Source organism: Palaemon carinicauda, unplaced genomic scaffold (assembly GCF_036898095.1).
Source record: "Palaemon carinicauda isolate YSFRI2023 unplaced genomic scaffold, ASM3689809v2 scaffold247, whole genome shotgun sequence".
In the NCBI taxonomy this organism is placed as follows: domain Eukaryota; kingdom Metazoa; phylum Arthropoda; class Malacostraca; order Decapoda; family Palaemonidae; genus Palaemon; species Palaemon carinicauda.
In genome coordinates this window covers 76,206-95,313 of record NW_027170107.1, presented here as the reverse complement: position 1 = coordinate 95,313, position 19,108 = coordinate 76,206, and the positions used below count along the sequence as shown (strand labels likewise).

The window sequence follows — 19,108 nt, the reverse complement described above, 5'->3', positions numbered from 1 at the left end:
AGCCAGATGAAAATGGGTTACTCGATATCGACGTTACCTTCGATAGCACTGGCTTAATCGTGGCCTCAAGTCGAACATGTTAGTTGGATTTGTGATAGGAGTGGTTACGGGGATTGTAGTTGATTTCGTTGTGTTATCCGAATATTGTGCACTCTGTGATAGGAAAGCGCCGAAGTATAAAGCAAAGAATGTGCGCATGCGTAATAAGAACTTTGATGGACCTCGGGATTCGATGGAAGTAGAGGCAGCTCGATAATTATGGTCTCGATCCGAAAGTCTCGGCTTTAGTTATGTAAAGTTTGTGTGGGATGGGGGGACTAAAGCATATAACGCTATGTGCGAGTTGAATCGTGGCAAGGGGCCGTACAAAAATAAAACTAACTTAAATAGAATTCATTAACCAAGTCGTTAATGAAATTTTTCCGAGGCTAGTGAATTTAAATTCACTTTCCAACTGTTTAGTTACCCAAAAAGAAGTAATGGAAATTTTAAGTCCTACGTTGGGAAAGCCACGAGAGACGACATTGGCGCGGACGAACAAACGATACGCAATGCAGATGCAGTAATGGCCAACTTGTTGCATCACACCTCTTCAGATGAATGCCCCGAACGCCATAGATTATGCCCTAAAGAAACGTCGTCATGGTCTTTCTACAATAAAGCTGTTGCTAAAGGGGAGAAACCGCCTTCTCATGAAACGCAACAGTTCCTCTTAACAAAGATTCCACAACACCACTACAGTCTATTGGAGTCTGTGTTTGACGATATAACGAATACAGACCTACTTAATCGCTGCCTGAAAGGATATGCACAAAATCCAAATAAAGCATTGCATTCAAAACTGTGGCTGAAATGCCCACAGCAAAAGTTTCTTGGCCTTTACAGAGTCATATTTTGTGCTCGGGTGACGATACTGGAGCATAACTTTGCTTACAAGAGAGCCGACATCCTAAGCATGTTGTTTGACACCACTCCGAGCGAAGCCAGTCAGAGCGTCGCCAGTCCGAAGCACATGGATTTGCGCAGCTCTGGAGGTAAACGAAAGGGAGGAAAGATTAGACTATCTTCGAGGAAAAAGAAACTTGAGCTCAAGACACTGAAAATGAGTGACGAGAGCAACGATGACTATTGACTTGGTTAATTTTCGTTTCAAAACCAGGCCACAGCGAGTTGGGTGGTGCCCAATGAGACCCTCGCTTTTGAGCGAGTAATACCTCCACGCGGTGGAGAGGGGACTTGGTACCATGAAATCAGGAAGAAACTGCAAAATAAAATGAAAAAATGCAAGTCTGGACTATCTCCTGGTGAGTGTTAAAACTTAATTTTGTTATTTTTTTTATCTTTACAAATTAGTGTACATGCAATCAGAAGTGCCGCCCCCCCCCCCCCCAAAAAAAAACACTTTACCTTTACTACCGTTTTCCTCCGCTTCGCGTTTTTCTCTTCGTGATGTTAGGACTTACTCGTTTTTAATGTAGATTTCAAAAGTTAAGTATACCATTGGGAAGAAGAAAAATATTTTAAGATTAGTTTGCCGAGTAATCCCAAAAAATTACAGAAATAGTTTTATAGAATTTTATGGTACTTGCTTAAGCGAGCAACGTACCAAAAGTAGGCCATCAGAAAGGGTCTAAATGTGACTTCAAATTGAATAGCTACCAATTGGCCAGAATACCCAGTTTGTTCCTGTGCGAAACAAAAATTCATTTAAAATTGGTTAACTCTAGCGGTGGAGACTGCTGATGAAGTTTTGAGAATCTGACTACCAATATCCATGAAAATTTTGTCCGCTGCTCTGTGCTTTCCATATGGCCTTTGATGTTTTTCTTTCTTTGTGTTTGTAATAAATATGTAGCCTATGTGGCGACATTAGTATTTCCATTTTAAAGATTAATAATGTTAAAAGTAGGTATGTTTTATATAAACTCAAGAAAGAGACCTTTCAACCTGTACATAGCCTATATCAACTGCAATATCTGTAAAAAAGTCTAAAATTTTTTATTTTTTGTTGCAAGAGTAAGTCTATATTTTTAAGATATGCATTATCAAGGAACCAGAGTTGGAATTTGAACCGAAGTTTAATATAAAATATTATATTATAGTATTTTTAAGGTTCCTCTGGACCTCAAAAACCCCACCAGGAAGATTAACTGGATATTAGAGACTTTATTTGATTTTTAGGATATTTATTTGACACTGGCCAAGTTGATGGAGGATATTGGACCTCTTAATTTCTTCTGTACTTTGAGGTAGGTTATTATTCTGTATACAGTAGAAATAAGATTTGTAATGCTCGTACAGAATGGTGCAATGCTCGATCCATACATTTTTTGTAGAATTCAGCGCTGTCTAGTTCAGTTCGTATTGTACGTCACACATCTACTTGCTGAAATTGTACCTTGTGCTTCTTTTAGATAGAATACTTGCATTAATGCATCATACATACCATGTCTTCCATATTGTTTTTCCATTTAAGATATAGTTTGCACTTTCCTCAAATGGTGTCGAATCTTTAACCAGTGTTCCTACGCAAATACAAACAAACATTCTATTATAGGTGTATGCTTTCGCCAAAGACAAAAAGGCTGTTAAACTTTAAGACTTGGTTATATTTACTGGAAACCTGCCCACTTGAGTCTGCTAGACACTTATCTTTGACATTGGTTGCAAGCAGTACATACATTCCCTTGCTGTCTCTCCAATCTTGGCTGAATTGTTTTTTGTTTTCAGTGAATGGAGAAGTGCACTGTAATGCAACTTGGTCCAGGTAAACCTGGGTGAAAATGTGGCTGGATTATGTCTAAACCTGACTTTCCACAACTGCTTTGCATCATCCCCGATGGTATAGTTCGCAGGCATTCCCTGTAAAGGTGTGTTGTTTGTGCCTCTGGAATGGCTGGAGTTTGCTAAGAAGATAAAGATAAATTTTAAGAGGGAATCTTTGGTATTAGAGGTGAAAATGCTCCCATAGCTCCTTTACATTTTCTTCTGCTTGACTTGTCCCCTAAGGTTCTTCTAGAGCTGGGATGGAGGAGACATCAATTTCAACTCTGGGGGCATTCCTCAGGGAACGCTAAAGTCTTTCCCTATTGAAAATAATACTTCTCTGCTTTTTCCTCCATTTGTTGGTTGCTATTCTGAACAATGACCCGAGGAGATTGTGGCTTGTCTTGGGCATTGCTGGCAATCCTTCAGCAGGAAAGCTTCTTGAAGGTCTTAGCAGCTGTCAGGATTTTGAGGCTTTCCTTGCAGTTTCTTCCTAGTCTCCTGCTCTACCTGTGGGAGCACTGTCGACATGACTCCCACCGATAGGGACTTGGCCGTTTAAGACCCCTTTGGCTTCTAACTCCGCCTGATCATGGTTGTTAGCCTCCAAGACCTTTACTTTGAAAAATGGCAAGAAGCAACGTTCGCATGCTTATTCCTCCTCCTTGTTTTCTGTAGAACCTTCTGACTCTGCTGCTCCTGGCCCAAAGAAGAGCAAGTCATAGAAGTCCAGGAAGGCAAATGATCAGGAGTCCCATGAGACAACGACCAAACTCTCCTCACCTCTGCATGAGAGATCGTGTGGTGCCGAACACTGATCAAGCCTGGGAAGGTGCGTCATATGGTGGAGGTGTTTACACTACTGCCACCAGTGTTCAATTTTACACCAAATTGAGCATGTAGACCATCCATTGGGATGTAGGGTGCCGCCTTCCTCCCCTTCCTTCTCCTGAAAGATTGACGTTCACCATGGTTTTCTTTAAGGATACTTCAGTTTCAAAGGGGAAGAAATTGCCTTGGGAGGGGTGGAGAGGAGTAGACAATGTCTCCTCACTTGCACAAACACTGAGATATTCCCTCGTGTCATTGTTATCGGACAGGTGATCGTTGATATCCTGGAGATCGGTTTTTGCGTGATCAATCCCATCATCATTGTTCACTGAGAGAGCTTTCACTTCTCAGTCCTAAGTCCTATCATATTCTGGCACCGCTCGATCAGTCGCCACATGATGGTTTTCCTTTTTATGTCAGGTCACTAGGGCCAATTGTGAGTGCAGGAACGAAGTCGCTTCTTTCTTCCCCACGTGATCTTCCCAATGTCCTGCTAGGTTCTCTCGCGCTCTTGTGATTTGGAAACCGAAACATCTGACCATGTACCACTCGCAATGCTTTTGAGGATAGATACCCCATCTTGTTTTAGTGACTGGCAGCATGGTTATACATATGTGACGTTCTTGCGCAATAGTAAAGTAGATATATGAAAATATCCCTCAAACTCCCAAAAAATTCCTACAAAAGGTTCATCAACTGATATTGGTAGGGTTTAGTGTACTTTATAACAGTATAATTTTACCAAAGTAGGACCCTCAGAAAGTTTTTTATTTTTAATATGGTGTCCATGATAGCTGCCAAAACCTCCTGATAATCATAACTATAAAACTACCAACTCAAATGTGATGATATCGGTGTCTATTCATTGGTTTTTTGGGGGCAAAGAACACATTAAGATCATAAGAAATATATAACTCAAAAATCCAATATGGTGTCAATAATGAAATCACTAATCATTTTTTTATATCTCTTGGCAAAATTTAAGATTTGCTGCAGTGGCTTCATATTTTCAGTGCTGCTTTACTTAATTGATAACATTCACTTTGGCTGTGGAGAACATGCAGATGTGTGCACATGACGACTAGAAAAGCTGTCCAGAGGGCTGTGCAGGTCTGTCTTTTTGTTGACAAGGGCCTGCATAGCCAGCTTATAACAAGATTCAAGCACTGCTGGATCAAGCTGCGGAATTGTACTGCTCCCTTCTTAGCGGAGAGATGATGGTAGATACTGCTTGTTCTCTTTTGATACAACTTGAGACTAATGAAGAAGAAGTCTGAACTTGCTCAGACCTCAAAGACCAGCCAGTTATGGCTAAATTTTCAGCGTATGGTTGTCATGGCAAGAATGATGATTAAGGTGGATTGTACTGGGTCTTTGCAGGTAGTGTCCAATTGCCTAACTGTCTTTGATGTAGCCGAGAGACATTATGGCCCAGTGACAGTGGTGCTTGATGGCTATTGTAAAGATCCTACATAAAAGATGACACATGCTAGAGACGAGGAAAAAAAACCTGCATCCTATTGTTAGTATCACTGCAGAAAGTTTTCAGGCGTAAAGGAGATCTTTTTGTCTCTTGAGAAAAAAAAAGGAAAACAGGATTGCTCTCATCAGCACAGCAGTACTGTAACCAAAAGGGGTTGCCATGTTATTCAGTCGACAAGGTATGCAGACGTTGGTATCGTTAGGGCAACTGTGGAATGATCCCATCATTGTACCCCCAACGTTAGTCGGTGAGGCTACAGATTTGCTGATCTAGCTCCTTCATTACTCCCGACCAGATAGATTATCTATAGTACTTCCATTCTGATGCAAATAAAGTCAAAACTACAAATTGTATAACATTGACCTGTTGAAAGAAACTTTAGGTGTGTGTAATGAGATCTTCTTAGTACATGCCTCATCAGGCTGCAATTCAACTTCAAGGATTTTCACCATTGAAAAAAAGTTGCCCTTCCAAAAATTAATGAAATTTGATCCTGTCATGAAGTCTTGTGCTGGTGCATTAATCCATCAAAACAAATCTCGAGAGAACGTATCAGATCTTGGAGAAAATCTGATGATTGATATCTTTGGTGGCAAGTCTAATATGCTATCATATGTCATATCTTTTTCACCAAGAAAGTGGCAACTGCTGAAGCATTTGTCACTTCTGAATGGCTTCTGCTAACATTATCTATAAGATTCTATATCAAAGTTGTGTACTGTACTTTCAAATTATAGTATGGATGTGGATAGCAAATGAAATGAACCCAATTGAATGGAGGATGGAAACCAGAACAAGATAAGTTATTTCCAGTTATGACCCAAAACAATGCTGCACCTGAAGAACTTGAAAATTATCAGTGGCAACTGTTTGAGGGGATGCAAATCCTCGCAATGCATTTGCAGATGCTATGGACTCTGCTGCACCACTGCATGTGGCCCCTACCAAACTGAAAACTGATAATCCAAACAACACTCAAGAGGTCGATACTGAGGAAGAGGATAACACTCAAAACTGGACTCTCTGAAACTTATTTTTTGGACAAAGGTATTTGTGCATTAAATCTTAACTTACGCTGTGAAATATACTGTACAAAAATTGTTAGAATGTGTTAATTTTTGATGCCATGTTGGAGTTTTATGTTACTGTATTTATTATCCTAATGTGTTTTTTGCCCCCAAAAGCCAAGGAGGCACCAAGAGCATCAAAATTGAGTTTATATTTGTGTAGTTACAGTCATTAAGAGGTTTCGACGGTGATCTTAGACGCCATATGAAACCCATTTTCTGGGGGTCCTACTTTGGTAAACTTCTGGTTATGTTATGAAATATATTAAATTACCAAAATCAGTTGAAAAACCTTTTGTAGCAATTTTTGAGGGTTAACTATTTTGACCTAACTACAATGCTGTTGCTCACTATACAAGATGGCACTCGCCATCTCGCCCCTTGTAGGCTTTTATAAAGTATAGGCTACTTCGACAGTCTTTGGGGGCATGAAGGGAAAAGGCTGCTCTACTTCTCTAGGGAATTCTGATAGACAATCAGCACTCTTTCAACCTCTTTAAAGTACACTGGTTCCACTAGCGGTCTGTCGTGTGGATACTCCGGGGGGAAAGAACAGCCCCCCTAAGGTGCATGTTGAGACCTCTCCCCTTCTGAGGGATGAGTCTCAGGGATTTCAACACAACACTTCCATACTCTGAGACGGAGTTCGTTCTTAGATGTTCTTGCACTCTTCTGCGAGTGCAGCGAACTTTTAGTGCTACTGTGGTACCTGTGAAAGCTGGTTTAAAAGTTAAGGTGTCTTCTTTCATTAGAATACTCTCTCACCAAAACGTCAGCTGCTTGTCAAACTGTTCGAAGAGGTGCATTTGGCCACAAATGCATAAGGTTTGTGGATAATGAAGCCCCACCCACAAAAGTCAGGCGAGAACAGACTTTCTTTGAACCATTCGATGAACGCGTTCGACAACCAAATATCCCGTTCACACGTTCGAACATCACTTCAAAACCTCTTCTGTCGAACTGCGTTGGACGAACAGTTTGGCTGTGTAAACCCGTTGAAAGGTAGAATGACTGGCCTAATGTTCTTTCTTCCCTTCCCTTGGGGTGCAACAGCCATTCTGTTATATGGTGGCCCAAATGCTAGTTTCAAGCAAGCTTCATAACTGAACAAAGTTTCTGTTCAGACAAGATTTATTATTATTTCTCAAAGATGATTGGATGATAAATTGTAGGCATGCAAACCCATTTCTCATTACGAGTACACATTCAGACAACGTATCCTGTATAAGACTATAGGTTCTAATGTGACCACTTCCCAATGTCACTTTGTTTGGGCTTAATGTCTGTGACTTATTTTTATGTTCTGACCATTATGATGTTGACAGGAGTCCATTACCTTTGCTCCTGTACAAGTCCAGGTGCTCTTGACATTTTTTTGAGAGTTTAATAGGCCAGGATTTTGTGGGATTTTCTCCTTAAGGACGTCTTTCATATCAAGACGTTAGCTTGTATTCGTGTAGAGTAGTTTATAGTTTTTCTATGAATATAAACCCGATCCCTTCAAGTTCCACTAACCGTATTGATCACGCCATAAGTCCTATGCCTAAGGTCAAAAGAGTCTCTTCAAAAGTCAACTTTGATGAAGAACAGGAAGCCATTCCAAACGATCCTTCTTCAAAAACTGTGGAAAAAAAAGCTACGTTCAAAGGAATGAGAAGCGGGACCGTATTGGAGCACTGGAAGGTGATAGGACATGTACTGGCTCCTTATTTATCCTTCCCCTTAGTGGACTAGACTGGGAAAAGTCTTGTTTGGGGTGCAGATATCTTTGGTCATTTTGGGATTTGTCCCTGATCATACACGATATCTTCGGATAGTCGTTTCCGTGGGTTGAAACCCTGTGATACCCAACGTAATTCTCTTGTAATGTCAATCGCAGAAATATTAAACTGTAGAAGTTGCCAGAAGGAATTTCCATCAGGATGACGAGGCTATATCGCCCAAAAATAGATTTTTACCCTTTAATGGCCTTTCAAGATTTGCTGAGGTTAAAGTCCTATTAAAAGATTGAGGTTTATGATATTTGGAAATATGCAAATTACTTGAAAAAAATTTGCTTTCACTAAAGCAATTGTTTGTTAAACTTTTAAACATTATTAGTTAGAATTTGCTGACTACTAGTTTTCATTAAATCCTGCAGTACCAGTTCTGAGGATTAAGTTAGAATGTGATTTTATTTACATTACGTGGAAGCATGTAATATGAAAAAGATATTTATTGAAAGAATTTTATTTACTGCATTCTAAAAATACTAGTATTCATATGGCAAGAAAAAGTGGTAAACAAACTTTTCAAGCTATAAAAATATTCTAATTTTAGATATTTTTTTATTATAAACTTTTTAGTTATTTCCTGTCGTATCTTGAACTTTGAAGTAATGGAGTTGTATTAACTTTTCGTTATTACACACTAATTTAGTTTAACCAAAGCTGCAATTTGTGCCAAGTTTATCTGCAAAATTACAGGAAAATAAATGTTAAATTATATGCAAATATAGTCTTTATTGAACAATAAATACAAATACATATAAGTTGGTTTCTGGTTTCGAGGACAATCAAAATTCAACACTGTACAGCACTCGATAAATTAGTTAAATTTATTATCGAGACTCAAGTTATTGCGAATAGCCGACTTATGTAGACAAGTATCAACAATATCTTTTATTCATCCACAATATAAAAAGATTTATTTCAGATATGCTAAGAAGACGACTTGCATTTTGCTGCTGATGTTAATAAAATGGACATACGGTACTTGACATGCAATTATCTTTGTACTAGTTATGCGATATAGTAAATGCCATTCATTAATATTTTTTTAAATCTTTAGATTATTATTATTAGAGTATTTAGAGAATATACACTAAACTTTGTTTCATACCTAACATTTTCTTTTTAATTATTGTACAGTACAGAGGTCCCCTTTTCTGTTTCATTTGTTTGATGTTGGCTACCCCCCAAAATTAGGGGAAAGGCCTTGGTGTATGTATGTATATCCTGTTACAAACAGTAAAATATAACATTATTACTGTAATTCAAAGTTAATTTAAATATTGTATAATCACAAAGCCTGATTTGCTTCTAAAGTTTACGTAAGCTAAAGTTTTGTTCCTAAAACTCTCAAAGGTTTTAAAATCTTAATGACCTTGGGTGAGAAAACTTGAATTTTAAGGTTGGATTTACATAAAATGTTACTTAACTGATTGATGTGTTATTACTGCACATTCGTGAAGTAGCTCTCTCTGTACTAAAAGCCTTTGAAAATTACAGTTAGGTTTTGCAATCGGAATAATGTAGATAGAATAGATTCTAAGATGGCACTCGCTGTTATACAAGTCTCTATGGTGTTATAAACTTTTGACATCTCAAATTCTAAGATGGCACTCACTATTATACAAGTCTCTATGGTGTTATAAACTTTTGACATCTCAAATTCTAAGATGGCACTCACTATTATACAAGTCTCTATGGTGTTATAAACTTTTGACACCTCAAAACAAAATTGCACCGCAATTCTTCTAATCTTAAACAAAATAATGAAATTTATCATTTACCATATAAAATAAATTGCAGCCTCTGGTTATTTCCTGATTAAAAAAAAACTTAAATTATCCTGAAGGTTTATTGTGTTTTGGAAGATTTATTATACACGGTATTAACGGTCTTCATTATTGCACGACTTAAGACCTTTTTGAATAGTTTCATGTAGTATTTAGCTCTTGGCTCGTCACGGATAGGTGTTACTGTAAAGACTCCCCCTCCACTCTGTAAGAAAAGAATAATTAGAAAATTCATATTAAACATTTTTTACTTTGTCTGTATAGTTTAATGTGAATTCAAATTCATGTAGGAATAAAATTTCTTAATGATTATCACAGGAATGTTGCAATAGCTTTCAATTGTAAAAATTAATTTAAAGAGCCTGTTTATTTGCACCAGGCCAATTTAAATAAATAAAACTTTTTAAGATGTTAGTCACAGTATTTAATATGATGCCCAGAAATAAAATATGTACTTAAAATAAATTTTGAAATTTTACAGTGTGGTTAACGTAATATCAGAAACGGCAGTAAGGGCGACTGGAAAACCAAACTGGTATAGAATGAGAGAATTTACAGCAGTAGCAGACTTGCCATTCTTTATATCCTGAAACACTAATAAAGGAACTGAAGAAGCAGTAGAACATGACCACACCAAGGGGAAAAACCTGAGGAAGCACCTGGAAATGACTGCATGTAACTAGCCTGAGGTTAAGGAGCAGTAGGAATTGCCAAATAGAAACCAACATGGCGAATTAAAGACCTGGAAATCGGCAGATGACATAAAGAAGCTGGAATGAGGAACTGAAAGTGACAAGACTGAGAGGAAAGAAGCAGCTGAAATAAAAGTCTGGATACAAATATGATGAAAATAAATCAGTTTAGAAAAGGCAGGAAATAATCTTAGATTTCTTGACGGAGGAAGGAACAGATGGTGATAGCAGTAAACCAGCTTGATTTGGGATATAAAAAAGACTCCTACAAAGGATTAAACAAGCGACAGATTATGACTGGATGGAAGTAAGTGAAGAAATGGCAGAATACAACTGTTCAGGGAACGAAAGTGGAAAAGCGGCAGAATACGATGGTTCAAGGGAAGGAAGTGGAGAAGCGGCAGAATAAAACTGTTTGAGGAAAGGAAGGAAAGAAGTGGCAGATTATGACTGGAGGGTGGCAGATTATGACTGGAGGGATAAAAGTGAAGAAATGGCTGAATACAACTGGTTAAGGGAAGGAAGGGGAGAAGCAGCAGAATACAACTGTTCAAGTAAAGGAAGGGAAGAACCGGCAAAATACGACCGGAGGGAAGGAAGTGGAGAAGCGGCAGAATAAGACTGTTCGAGGGAAGGAAGTGGAGAAGCAGCAGAATACAGCAGCAGAATACAACTGTTTGAGGAAAGGAAGTGGAGAAGCGGCAGAATAAGACTGTTCGAGGGAAGGAAGTGGAGGAGCGGCAGAATACAACTGTTTGAGGAAAGGAAGTGAAGAAGCGACAGAATACAACTAGAGGGTTAATAAACCGGCAAGAAGATTTGAAGAACTCCAAAAGTAGCTGAGGAGGACTGCAAACATACAATCATTACTGAACGAATTGAAGAAGCGGCAGCAATTCAACCAGGATAGAGAAACATATTAAAAAAAATTATAAAGAGTAATTGGCAAGATAAACTGGAACGGAGAAAGCAGGAATATAAGAATATGTAGGAGTCCACCGCAAGAAGCCCGCATCATGAAATTAATGTAGTATCCAGCAAGAGGAAGGAGGGAACTGAAGGCTGCGCAGCCTTCAAATTCATGTGATACTAAAAGATGTCATGAGCAGCCTTCACATCCGCCTCCAAATTAATGTGCAGCCTCGAAATTCACCTCCCGAGTCATGCGCAGCTTCTACATCTGCCTCCCGATTCATGTGAAGCCTCAACATCTGCGTCCAGATTCATGTGCAGCCTCGAAATGCGCCTCCCAAGTCATGCGCAGCATCTAGATCTGTCTCCAAACTCATGCGCAGCCTCAACTTCCGCCTCCTGATTCATGTGCAGCCTCAATTCGCCTCCCGAGTCATGCAGCAACTAGATCTGCCTCCAGATTCATGCGCAGCCTCATTACCGATTCATGTGAAGCCTCAACATCTGCCTCCTGATTCATGTGCAGCCTCGAAATTCGCCTCCCGAGTCATGCGCAGCATCTAGATCTGTCTCCAAACTCATGCGCAGCCTCAACTTCCGCCTCCTGATTCATGTGCAGCCTCAATTCGCCTCCCGAGTCATGCAGCAACTAGATCTGCCTCCAGATTCATGCGCAGCCTCATTACCGATTCATGTGAAGCCTCAACATCTGCCTCCTGATTCATGTGCAGCCTCGAAATTCGCCTCCCGAGTCATGCGCAGCATCTAGATCTGTCTCCAAATTCATGCGCAGCCTCAACTTCCGCCTCCTGATTCATGTGCAGCCTCGAAATTCGCCTCCCGAGTCATGCGCAGCATCTAGATCTGTCTCCAAACTCATGCGCAGCCTCAACTTCCGCCTCCTGATTCATGTGCAGCCTCAATTCGCCTCCCGAGTCATGCAGCAACTAGATCTGCCTCCAGATTCATGCGCAGCCTCATTACCGATTCATGTGAAGCCTCAACATCTGCCTCCTGATTCATGTGCAGCCTCGAAATTCGCCTCCCAAGTCATGCGCAGCATCTAGATCTGTCTCCAAACTCATGCGCAGCCTCAACTTCCGCCTCCTGATTCATGTGCAGCCTCAATTCGCCTCCCGAGTCATGCAGCAACTAGATCTGCCTCCAGATTCATGCGCAGCCTCATTACCGATTCATGTGAAGCCTCAACATCTGCCTCCTGATTCATGTGCAGCCTAGAAATTCACCTCCCGAGTCATGCGCAGCTTCATCTGCCTCCCGAGTCATGCGCAGCTTCTTCATCTGCCTCCCGATTCATGCGTGGCCTCAACATCCGCCTCTGGATTCATGCGCGGCCTCAACATCCGCCTCCGGATTCATGCGCGGCCTCAACATCCGCCTCCGGATTCATGCGCGGCCTCAACATCCGCCTCCGGATTCATGGGCGGCCTCAACATCCGCCTCCGGATTCATGCGCGGCCTCAACATCCGCCTCCGGATTCATGCGCGGCCTCAACATCTGCCTCCGGATTCATGGGCGGCCTCAACATCCGCCTCCGGATTCATGCGCGGCCTCAACATCCGCCTCCTGATTCATGCGCGGCCTCAACATCCGCCTCCTGATTCATGCGCGGCCTCAACATCCGCCTCCGGATTCATGCGAGGCCTCAACATCCGCCTCCGGATTCATGCGCGGCCTCAACATCCGCCTCCGGATTCATGCGCGGCCTCAACATCCGCCTCCGGATTCATGCGCGGCCTCAACATCCGCCTCCGGATTCATGCGCGGCCTCAACATCCGCCTCCGGATTCATGCGCGGCCTCAACATCCGCCTCCGGATTCATGCGCGGCTTCAACATCTGGAGGCTGCGCATGAATCTGGAGGCGGACGTCGAGGCTGCGCATGAATCTGGAGGCGGACGTCGAGGCTGCGCATGAATCTGGAGGCGGACGTCGAGGCTGCGCATGAATCTGGAGCCGGACGTCGAGTCTGCGCATGAATCTGGAGCCGGACGTCGAGGCTGCGCATGAATCTGGAGCCGGACGTCGAGGCTGCGCATGAATCTGGAGGCGGACGTCGAGTCGGCGCATGAATCTGGAGCCGGACGTCGAGTCTGCGCATGAATCTGGAGCCGGACGTCGAGTCTGCGCATGAGTCTGGAGCCGGACGTCGAGTCTGCGCATGAGTCTGGAGCCGGACGTCGAGTCTGCGCATGAGTCTGGAGCCGGACGTCGAGTCTGCGCATGAATCTGGAGCCGGACGTCGAGTCTGCGCATGAGTCTGGAGCCGGACGTCGAGTCTGCGCATGAATCTGGAGCCGGACGTCGAGTCTGCGCATGAGTCTGGAGCCGGACGTCGAGTCTGCGGTTGAGTCTGGAGCCGGACGTCGAGTCTGCGGTTGAGTCTGGAGCCGGAGGTCGAGTCTGCGGTTGAGTCTGGAGCCGGAGGTCGAGGCTGCGGTTGAATCTGGAGCCGGAGGTCGAGGCTGCGGTTGAATCTGGAGCCGGACGTCGAGGCTGCGGTGGAATCTGGAGCCGGACGTCGAGGCTGCGCATGAATCTGGAGCCGGACGTCGAGGCTGCGCATGAATCTGGAGCCGGACGTCGAGTCTGCGCATGAATCTGGAGCCGGCCGTCGAGTCTGCGCATGAATCTGGAGCCGGACGTCGAGTCTGCGCATGAATCTGGAGCCGGACGTCGAGTCTGCGCATGAATCTGGAGCCGGAGGTCGAGTCTGCGGTGGAATCTGGAGCCGGACGTCGAGTCTGCGGTGGAATCTGGAGCCGGAGGTCGAGGCTGCGGTGGAATCTGGAGCCGGAGGTCGAGGCTGCGGTGGAATCTGGAGCCGGAGGTCGAGGCTGCGGTGGAATCTGGAGCCGGAGGTCGAGGCTGCGGTGGAATCTGGAGCCGGACGTCGAGGCTGCGGTGGAATCTGGAGCCGGACGTCGAGGCTGCGGTGGAATCTGGAGCCGGACGTCGAGGCTGCGGTGGAATCTGGAGCCGGACGTCGAGGCTGCGGTGGAATCTGGAGCCGGACGTCGAGGCTGCGGTGGAATCTGGAGCCGGACGTCGAGGCTGCGGTGGAATCTGGAGCCGGACGTCGAGGCTGCGGTGGAATCTGGAGCCGGACGTAGAGTCTGCGGTTGAATCTGGAGGGGATGTCGAGGCTGCGGTTGAATCTGGAGGGGATGTCGAGGCTGCGGTTGAATCTGGAGGTGGATGTTGAGGCTCCAGATTAAAGCCAAATTAGTAGCATAACATTAGCTCGAATATAGCCAATAGTAGCTGGCTTTCCGCTACATCCAGCATTAAGTCTCCAGTTTCCAGAATCTCCAGCCAACAAAGTAAGAGATCATCAAAAGCAGTAGTCCCAGAGCAAATTAGAATATGAACAACACCAACAGAGATGAAGACCTCTTCTGAAACAACTGGTAAAAACTATGGTGAAAAACACCAAGAGAATGGAAAAACCCCTTAGTGAGACTGGACAGCCACATTAACTGTCTCGTGATGGCTGGTCAACCAATGTAAGCTTTGATGAATACTAATAACTGTATGCCTCTTACAATATTCCATGTTAACATCAACCAAGCTACACTCTATTTTAGAAAATAACCTATGTTGAAAATGACTACGATTATATTGAATGCTGTACCAGCAACTTCATAATCAGACTGGAATATTAGTCTCAAAGGCTAAGTGGAGGAGGAGAATCTACTAACACTAGATCTTTGCTCCAGAAGGCAGAAATCAGTTGGATATTTGTTCAGACATCCTCATTCACTGGAAATTTATGTTGCGACTGGAATAGCAAGACGCAAAAAGACAAGTGGAGAAGCAGTTATCCGTTGCCCACAGCCTTCCGACGGTGTTTTTTTGAATGACAATAATTCGTCCTCTATGGTTCTTGTATAAGTAGCATCAGAAGCACGAAATTGACAGGCAACAATAGCTGTTGATAAACTCCTTCATCTGAAGTTGAAGCACAGCTATCAAAGATCATAATGAATAGCAGAGCTCAGTACCATAAGCATAGTATGAAGCACTGAAGACGAAAGTACATAATTATTCATTCTGCCCAAACCAAAGAAACAATACACTCCGAATCAGCTACTAACAGCCAGCAAAGTATAAGAGGCTCTCTTGTCACCCCTCTGCTAAATGAAGTAGCCATTGGAAGTATTTAATTATTGTGCCACTTGTGCATGCTTCTATATGATAATGTACATCTGGAAGTTAAAATAAAATTTAGGTCATCATGGATGTAAACTCATTTGGCCTAATTGCGACTGGGATCATCAAAGTTTTACTACATTGGGTGAATGGACAGTCCACATAACATACTGCTTTTTTATTTATTAAATTATATTGGTCCTAAATATCTATGTAGCACCGGAAATGAATTAATAAATGACTGAGGTATGTTTAGTTTCTTGCAGATGGTTTAAGGCTTAATTAAATGTTACGCTTGAATGGCAGAGGTCAGGGACAGTGACAATGTCCCAGAGACTGACCATATTACATATGATCAGCCCTCAAGCCCCTTCTCCACCTAAGCTAGTACCAGGGAGACCAGGCAATGGTTGCTGATGACTCAGCAGGTAGATATAGGCGATCACAATTCTACTATAGTACCTATTAACAGTATCAAACAGATATTGATAGATGAAGGAAGTTTTTCCTTTAAAAGTTAGGAGCTGAAACATCTAGTCGTTGTCTGAAAATATAATTCCTCCAAAGAATGGGAGCTGAAACATCTAGTCGTTGTCTCAAAATATAATTCCTCCAAAGAATGGGAGCTGAAACATCTAGTCGTTGTCTCAAAATATAATTCCTCCAAAGAATGGGAGCTGAAACATCTAGTCGTTGTCTCAAAATATAATTCCTCCAAAGAATGGGAGCTGAAACATCTAGTCGTTGTCTCAAAATATAATTCCTCCAAAGAATGGGAGCTGAAACATCTAGTCGTTGTCTCAAAATATAATTCCTCCAAAGAATGGGAGCTGAAACATCTAGTCGTTGTCTCAAAATATAATTCCTCCAAAGAATGGGAGCTGAAACATCTAGTCGTTGTCTCAAAATATAATTCCTCCAAAGAATGGGAGCTGAAACATCTAGTCGTTGTCTCAAAATATAATTCCTCCAAAGAATGGGACTAATTGATTCCAGGAAAGAGACTTAATTGTACCATAAGACATCTTGTAACTGGAGGCCAACCACAAATAACACAGGTCTGTACTCACTCTCCATAAGTAATTGTATCCTAAGTATGCATGCATACTTAATCTTGGGCTAGAATATTCTTAATGGTTTGTTTAAACATATTGGAACTGCATATATATGAATATTTACATTTCTTAGTACAAAATATAAAAGTTAAGAATAACATATATAAAGGAAAATTTATGCAGAAACATACACGATTGTTACATTACCTTTGTAGCCAACTGTGCAATGTTGGAACTTGGCCTTCTCACTCCCCAAGAATCTATAGACTTTTGCTTGTCTTGCCTGAGGCTATATACTCGCCATCTATCTATACCTATAAGGAGAATGAATATGATTACTTCTCACCAATGCACTCCAAGCTAATAATATTCTGCATGTGTATTCAAGGTATAATTATTTTAGGTCCTCAAAAACTTAGACATTTTGAGATACAAAATCAAATCAAACTGAAATCAGAAATTTCACATATTGTATCAACAGTTCATAATGAAATACAGTAATAAATAAATTTAATGCAGTAAGGAAGACAACATTTGCAATAGGAGACTGAACTATCTGTTGGCTCATGCAGCTGAAAATCGCAAGCACGAAAGTTTAAAGGTTTTAAAGGTCGCACATGAATGGCAGAGGCAAGGGACAGTGACATTGCCCTAGTAATCAGGACAATGACCTAGGGACTGACCATATATTATATGGTCAGCCCCCAAGCCTCCTCTCCACCCAAGCTAGGACCAGGGAGGCTCAGGCAGTTGCTGCTGATGACTCAGCAGATAGACCTATAGGCTCCTCCAAACCCCCCCATCTTAGCTCACAAGGATGGTAAGGTTGCAGACACTAATGGCACTAACGAGTCTGAGCGGGACTCGAACCCCCGACTGGGAAACACCAGGCAGAGACGTTACTGATCAGGCCAAAATTTATCCGAATTTGACTTGCACAGCTTCTTGGAACTTAGTTTTTGCTGAGGACTTTTTGTATTCATCAATAATAAATGTACAATATTCAAATAACATTTGATATTACAAAAAAAATTGTCCAAGTTACGTACCGACAGTATTTCTGACAGCTTTTGGACGGCTTGGATTAAACACCAACAGCTCTGGAGTAAGAGTAAACAGTACCAGGCGTCTGCGAACCATCTCCTTCGGCAGTGTCTCTGTGAACTAGGGCGTAAGATTGGTCATATGAAATTCAGATTTGTGATTTTTTAATTCAAACTTATTATATCTTACCATCTTTAGTGTTTTGGGAAAAAAAGTTTATGAATAGTATTGTTGTGTTCATGAATATGACTTATGTTCAGGAAACCTCTGACACTTCTACAAACGGAAAATATTGTCCCTGTGAAACAAAACTAGCTTTTATAAAAGGATATTGTAAAGGTAATTAAGAAACTATATGATTATCTATGGATATATACTAGATAAAATAAAATCTGCCATAGTTTTATAGTTATGGAAATAAAATCTTTGTACTAGTCGCTACCACATATGTCTTTGGCCTGTTTTGAATTTTAAAGAAATTCTTGAAAATAACTATACTGTACCTAACCAATGGGCACCACAAGGTTAACTATAGATCTTCCTCGACAATAAAGATTTTTAAATATCTAGAATGTATATTGAAGGCTTACTTCAGAATATTGACATTGACAAAAATTATTATATTAAACTCCAAATATCTAGGAGCCTCCTAAGAGGAAAGAGATCATATATAACATTTGAAATTCAAAATCAAAATTCTCTATGCAGAATTGTTCCTATCATAACTGCAAATATAATATACATGACTAATGAGTAAAATTAACTAGACAAGACTAAAAAGTAAAATTAACTAGACATGACTAACCATGAAAATAGGATATGTTACCTATGGCTATTGTATGGAGAAAATTTGTGGGTACATTATTACCGAATTGGATAGTTTAACCAGGTGACTAAATTCATATAAACTTAAATTTTGCTAGGAACTATTACCATCTAAATGATTTCAAAGGTTGTAAAAGTCAGGGCTGTATTTTAAGTCGAATGTCAGAATTTTTAGACTAAATTTGTATGAAATATGAAGGCTTAAAAAAGGGTGTTTTTGATGAAGGCAATTCCAATTTTTGGGGATGTGCTGTGTGGTTTCCAGGTCTCCAAAAAGAACCTTAGGGCATTACTTAATCATGATTATCAAATGTCTTGCTTTTGAATCCTAGTGCAACTGCAATGAAGTGTATTATGTTTATGAAAAGTGTTACTTTTATAAATTTACTGTAGTAAATGCTGCTTAAATTAAAAAGCTTAAAAAAATTACCACTGTCTTATTGCTCACCCAAATGTGTGTCTTACGAAGCTAGTATGAACTTATGCAATTGGTCAAATGAAGCTTCCTTTAAAATATCAATTCATAATTCATCTTGAAATGATTCTTGCTCCTAATGTGGTAATAACATCCTTATAAAAGGTGAAAACACCTTTATATATAAACAATATTCTACTTCAATTTCGAAAACTGCAATTTACTGAGGTGACAAAAACCAGCTGAACTCATTTGAGTCCCTTGTCAGGCTGGGAGGAATGTAGA

The 19,108-nt window shown here is 41.3% G+C and overlaps 1 protein-coding gene across 3 annotated transcripts in view; it reads right to left on the bottom strand.

Moving 5' to 3' along the window:
- Positions 1 to 8,657: 8,657 nt before the first annotated feature.
- LOC137636188 (apolipophorins-like) overlaps positions 8,658 to 19,108 on the bottom strand; it is an 85,464-nt gene continuing 75,013 nt past the window's right edge. For 2 of the 3 annotated variants that reach the window (XM_068368592.1, XM_068368593.1), the window contains exons 48-50: positions 17,589 to 17,703; positions 16,747 to 16,853; positions 8,658 to 9,911 (exon numbers count right to left, since the gene is read on the bottom strand). In XM_068368592.1, the coding sequence (XP_068224693.1) occupies positions 9,768 to 9,911; positions 16,747 to 16,853; positions 17,589 to 17,703 (366 nt within the window). In that variant the 3' untranslated portion in view covers positions 8,658 to 9,767. The remainder of the gene's footprint in view (positions 9,912 to 16,746; positions 16,854 to 17,588; positions 17,704 to 19,108) is intronic. The other variant, XR_011042978.1, reaches the window with a different exon arrangement.